Below are 6,272 nucleotides of genomic sequence, written 5' to 3' on the forward strand. Positions count from 1 at the left end.
TGGCCACTTTCCTAACAAGCTGCAGATCAACAAATTTAAGGTGGACGCAACCCCTATTTGGAGATCTGGATACGTAGATCAGCAGATCATTTATTATTTACGTTTATCATTCCTAGATGCCAATCATTAAGCTAAAACTATATTTTCATGCCTTAGTTAACACATTGTATTCAACATGATTTAGTTATTAACAAGCACTACAAGTACTTGCATGAAATATACACATGTAATTACATGTAGAAGTCTAGACTCTAGAGGTTGTCTGGACCAAATACCAAGTCATGCTCTTGCTAACAACCTTATGACCAGCATTTCTTAAGTGGTAGCATCTAGCATGTGCTTTTACAAACTTCATGTCTGGGGTTTCTCAGAAGGTAATATACCAGAAATACGAAAGCAGCAGTATGAGCCTTGAGCTAGAAGCTGGAAATTAACAGAAGAGAAACAGGCATACCTGACTCAGATGGTGAGCATAGAGAAAACATGCGAATAAAAAGACTTGTATCTGTAGTTGAATCATAGAACCTTCCATGGAAAAGAGTTCAGAGACAACACTAGGTGAACCACATTAATCCAAAGCCAAGGTACATTCAAACTGCAAGTGAGGGGACACCCTAAGAGAATCAATAGATCATGGAATCCTAAGTTCACAGACGCTAAAAGTGCAAGCTTCAGTACTGGTTATCAAGTATGATAATGAGGACTTACCATTTGCATACATCTATCTAGACCTAATAAGTAATATTAATTTTCCAAAGCAACAGAGTATTTCCATTAATCAGTATCATCAAAATTTGTAGCTATGATCCACAAGAACACTGCTTAAAAGCTATGCCTCCTGCTACCTGCCAAAAGTTACTTAGACTTGGAAGCATTGCCAACATATGGAATAATAGCATAGTACCCAAAGAGGGCACAAATAATCAATAAACTATAAGATGGGTCTCAGGACTTGTTATGTTCCAATGATTAAATGGGTGTCAAGTAGATCTTCACAAATTTTGTTTAAATATATCAAAATTTGATAGATATCTTTGGATGTGTTCTATTAAAGGAAGATAAATAGCAAGCAATAATAGGTGGCATTGTGAATTGAAAAGAGAATATCATCACCATAATTGAAGTCTTAAATAAATTTCCCAAACGTGCAAAAAAATTAAACATGATCATGTTACATTTTAACATGCATTGGCCTTCCAAATAGGTATTTGGTTTTTTTTTTTTTTGGGGGGGGGGGTTGGCATAATTCCTATTTGCAAAATTTGTTGCTTGTTGAATTCATAATGACATGCATCTTTTCTAAGACTATAACCTATTTGATTTGAAATTACAAGATTCATAACAGCTTCTGTGCCCTTATTGACAGTGCAGTGCATGCATATGGAGAGAAATACACAATCTGATAGTGTCTTAAACAGAATTCACCCAATGGTCATAAAGCACATGGTCCAAAGCGTGCATTCGAAATTTTGCAGGACCCTCAATCAGGCTTCAAAATTTTTCAAATCTTTTTAGGATTCAAGTATAAAGAATAAAAAAGTAGGAAAGTTACGTTTGATCAATTAAAAAGAATGGTGAATAAAACACACATCAGCAAGTAAAAAAAAATGCAATATAAGGATGAACTGAATCAAAGGTTTGAAACAAAACCTTTCAATCATCCACATAACAGGTCATCCTGTGGCAGCCACAAGATTCTGGTCTTACATCATTCATCAACACAGATATCTAAGGCTCACAGGTGGCCTGAAATGGAAGAATGCAGTGACCACAGAAAATAACAAAATCAGTGGCTCATCTTCAGCTGTCCCAGAAATTTCAGACCGAGAGAAAGGTGGCAAACCCCAACATCATCTTTAGAAGTTTGGGAGTGAGGTGCACAAGCCTCCTACTTCGGCCCTGGAAAATGCAGGGGAAGCATCAATAATGTCCTCAAATGTAATTGCTTACACTGCCAAAAGGTATAGAGATAACTGAGTTCAAAGGATAAATCAAGCAACATATGCATATAAAATTTAGAAAGCATGGAACTGCTTTGTTACTCCTCAAGGAATTCCGAAATAAAACAATCTTTCTAACTCCGTTATTATGAAAGAAGTGGGAAAGATAAAAATGACACATTTGCAGGAAAGTCATGAGCACACTTTTCAAAGGCCTCAAGTGACCAAGTAAGATCCTTTTATATCACGAAAGTACAAATTTCAGCAATAAACTGATGTAGTACAGAAGAAATCTGATCTGGCATGTCTATTATTCTACAAATCCTTAAAGATACAACAGGATGGTCAGATATGACATTCTCATTATCTGTCATTTGTCTGCAAATTTAAGGTGTACTATTTTGGTAACATAAAAGATACTAAGCATAATGATGTGCATGATAATACAGGACCAGAAGAAAAATAAAAGAAAAACTGATACACAAGGATGAGCTTAGAAAAATCCATTGCTTGACATGTTTTATACTTTATGGTACATACACTTCAAACATCTCATCTTACTTCTTACAATGCGTGAGGCCATTAATGAAAATGTCTATCAGATCCTACATCTAGAGGGAAAAAGATATCAATTCAATGTAAAAATTTCCCAGATTTCACTGTCATCTAATGGGAATGTTGGTAACACCAGAACCTAAGTTTCTTAGCTCCATCAAATGTTCATCGTTTGATATATGGAGCGAAAGACGAAGATTTGTCACCAATTCTTCCTGTTCCCAACTTAAAGGTCCACAAGCATGCAATGCCTCTATAGTGCAACGGTAGGCATGCAACTCTAACCTATGAATTTCAGCTGCTAGTTCCTCTTTTGTAGGAAGGAGAAAATTTACTTCCTTGTATCCCCTCTGACTAAAAGATTCAGCATCACTAGAATGATCATCATCATTATCAATACAACCTCCAGAAAGATGAGGCAACTTATAGGAACAGTTGCTAGCGACACTACAACTACCAACAGAGGATGTAACACTATCATCATAATTTGATTCTAAGTTTATTGCAAATGAACAACCAACAGCGCCAGTTGGTTTCCTCCTTTCTACATCCACTTCAGAAATCCCAGTTGTTTTGTTGTTAAAAGAAGCATTTATGCATTCTTCACCCACCATGTCTCTCTGGAAAGCATCAGCATCTACCTGTTTGGGCAATGTGGATGAATTGGCAGCATTCAATCGGTGACACCTGCCCTCTTTTTCTATTGCTCTAAATTTCTGGGCAACTCCAGCATATGCTTCAACTTCAGAGTAGCAGTAGGGCGATCCTCTCTTCAAAGTTTTAGAAGAAACAATGTGGGAATCTGGGAAATTCATTCTGTTCTTAACAGGAAAGCAGTCATCTTTTACACGTATTTTTATCCTTATGGTTCTATTGTGAACTTGTGAGCTTAAATTTAGATTGTATTTCAGAGTTGAATTTTCATCATGTTTTCCATCTTCAAAATTGCCAGAACCCTGCATGCAGAAGCACAGAATAAACAAAAAAGTTCGCACATTAAACAAATATATAAAACTCATTTTCAGTCTGCACTCATTTGTATAAAATATATAGCAGTTGGAAATTACAAGGTAACTAGATGTATAGCTCAACAGTCCTAAATGGCTTGAAAATTTCATACAACATTCACTCAAAAAGACAGAATCTATCTCAACTTCAGGTCATTATTTATGGGACTGTACATATAAATAGATGCCAAACCCCACAAAACACACACACACACACACACACACAAACATTGAACTGGGAATTTTAAAGAAGAAATTGCAGATTAAAATAGATTCATACTAAATTACCTTTCCAATCACAACCCATTTGTTGTCTTGCCAAGACTGCCTCACCCGGATGTCAAACTTTAAGACTTCAAATTCCTGAGAGGATCCAAGTATCCTCACCTTATAATAATTTTTCCCCAAAACCTGAGAAATTGTTGACATTTTCCAAGAAAAATTGTCAAACACCTCCACAACATCACCAGGAACCCAGCTCCCTGAGATTTCAAGTGGAGGAGGGCAAGGCCTAATAGCCTTCCTGGATACCCTCTCCAAAACAGTCTTGCCATTGGCCTGCTCATACCCGTCATATCTAATGGTGTAGTTGTGGCCATTACCGCAGATAATCTCAGCACAACGCCAGGAGCCTGAAGGCACCTCCCTTTTGCTTAATACTTCCACTTTATTCCCTTTCTTAAATCTCATAATTGATGATACTGGCGTGGAATAACTGTTATTCAAAAATCATACAATGAATGTAAGAAACTAGGCAAAACGAAGATTATTCAATATATATATATATATATATATATATATTCAGCATTTGAAAAATGAGACATGAATATTGTAAATATTGTAACATTTCAAAGGAAGGAGTAGACACAATGTTCACAATGATAAAACCATTGGAAGATAAAGCAAACAAATGAAAGATTTTACTAAGGCCATGAATTTGATAAAATCTATATTTGCAAAAAAAAAAAAAAAAAAAAAAAAAGCATTTGCGGAAATATAACTAGTTTTATAAATAAATTTTTGAAAATTTTCTTTCCTAATTTGATTTGGATTCTCAATAGCCAATAATAACTAACCCCCCACCTCCCCCGAAAAAAAATAAATAAATCACCAAGACCGAGTCAAGAGAGGTAAAATTTGATTTCCTATTTAGCAATAGATGATCTAAAAAAATAATAATAATCAATTTCCTTTTCCTACCTTTTCTCAGCAGAAACAAACACACATACACATTCACTCACATGATCAGAAAACTAAATGACACTACATAAAATTCTGCTATGTTAGGACGCTGAGAAAATAGAAGCAATACAAAGAAATCAGAATAAAATTTCGGAAAATTTTTCACTCCTCAAAAAAAATTGGCAAAACATAATAATGTCACTGAACTAAGCTTAACAAAACTTCTGCTTCAGTTTCACTTTCTTTCTTTTTTTTTCTTTCTTTTTTCTCCAAGACAAATAGAAACAGCAAAAAGCATAAACATAAAAAATAAATAAATAACAGAGGAATTTTTTTTTCCTGCTTTTTCTCAGCAACCAAACAAAGGGTCCAACAAATTGGACTCAAACATTAAAAATCAAAACTTTCCCAGAAAAACAATAATAACTCACACCCATAACCAAAAACAAATTGAACCCATTTGAAAAAAAAAAAAAAAAGAATCTGAAAAGACCAAGATTAAGGAATTGAAAAACATAGATGAAGAGATTTCACTGACCCTTTTTTTTTTTTTTTTCCTTTTCCTCAGAGCCCTTTCTTCTCTAATCACAAAAATTTCAGTCTCTTTGGGATTCTTGTTGTTGTTGTAATTGTTTCTACGTGTTTTTATTGCTTATTACTAATTGAGGTATTTATTTTTTTGGTTTAAAAAAACAAAAAATAAATATAAATAAATATAAGTAGGAGTATTTAATTAAGAGGAAAATAAACTTAATAAACAACGAATAAGGTATGCTTTCTATGCCAAGTTGCCAACCGCCCAAGAATAGCTTGTTGAGGTGGGCATTTAACTGTTACTTACAACAATCTTATTATTTTATTCAACTTAAAAACAAAAAAAAAATATAAATATATATATATATATATATACACACACAATCTTATTGTTTGGATTTTTTTTTAATAAACTTATTTGATTTGTTTAGATTTGAAAGGTAGGGTGTTTACCATGCACCCCTTTCAATTTTTAATTCTCCTATAATTTTGTTTTAAAAATTTTATTATTATTATTAGGAGAAATATAATTTTAACTTCTATCTTATAAGAACAGTTTTAAATTAACGTTCTATTTGTTTCGATGGAAAACATTGTATAAAGATAATTTTTCGTATTTTTCAATATTTGATAGTCTCAGAAAAAATAAGTCAATGGAAAATTATCTTCAATTAACATAAAAAGCATAGCTTATTTTTAGAAATTATTTTCTATTAATTTTTTTAAAAAAAATAACTCTATCTCACTACAAACTAAATAAGGGAAGTTAACATATTATTTTTCAACTCATTTAAGATTACTACCAAACATAGGAAAATGAGATAACTTTATAGAAGATACTTTTTAAAAAATGACTTATTTTCTAGAAAACATCTGAAACAAACAGAGCTTAATCCCTATAATTTTATAAGTTTTGAATTAAAAATTTAGAAATTTTTAGACTATTACGAATTAAACTCTAAATTTTTTTTTTAGTTTTAATGGAACTTTGGAATTTAAAAATAGTATCAATCTAAACCCCTAATAGAACTTAAATCTATTCCTAAATTATAGG

General features: G+C 32.8%; 1 protein-coding gene across 1 annotated transcript; it reads right to left on the reverse strand.

Moving 5' to 3' along the window:
* Positions 1 to 2,430: 2,430 nt before the first annotated feature.
* Positions 2,431 to 5,431, reverse strand: LOC115977027. The gene is made up of 3 exons (XM_031098649.1): positions 5,223 to 5,431; positions 3,791 to 4,217; positions 2,431 to 3,451 (listed from the first exon to the last, which is right to left on the reverse strand). Exons 2-3 carry the CDS (start codon positions 4,190 to 4,192, stop codon positions 2,603 to 2,605), a joined length of 1,251 nt encoding a protein of 416 aa, XP_030954509.1. The 5' UTR covers positions 4,193 to 4,217; positions 5,223 to 5,431; the 3' UTR covers positions 2,431 to 2,602.
* Positions 5,432 to 6,272: the final 841 nt, after the last annotated feature.

Source organism: Quercus lobata, chromosome 2 (genome assembly GCF_001633185.2).
Source record: "Quercus lobata isolate SW786 chromosome 2, ValleyOak3.0 Primary Assembly, whole genome shotgun sequence".
In the NCBI taxonomy this organism is placed as follows: Eukaryota; Viridiplantae; Streptophyta; class Magnoliopsida; order Fagales; family Fagaceae; genus Quercus; species Quercus lobata.

Excerpts from the sequence above, each read along its gene's own strand:
- LOC115977027 (XM_031098649.1), bottom strand. The coding sequence starts at position 4,192 with ATGAGATTTAAGAAAGGGAATAAAGTGGAAGTATTAAGCAAAAGGGAG. Across the intron at positions 3,452-3,790 it reads AATGGGTTGTGATTGGAAAG|GGTTCTGGCAATTTTGAAGA; the intron begins GTAATTTAGTAT and ends TTCTGCATGCAG.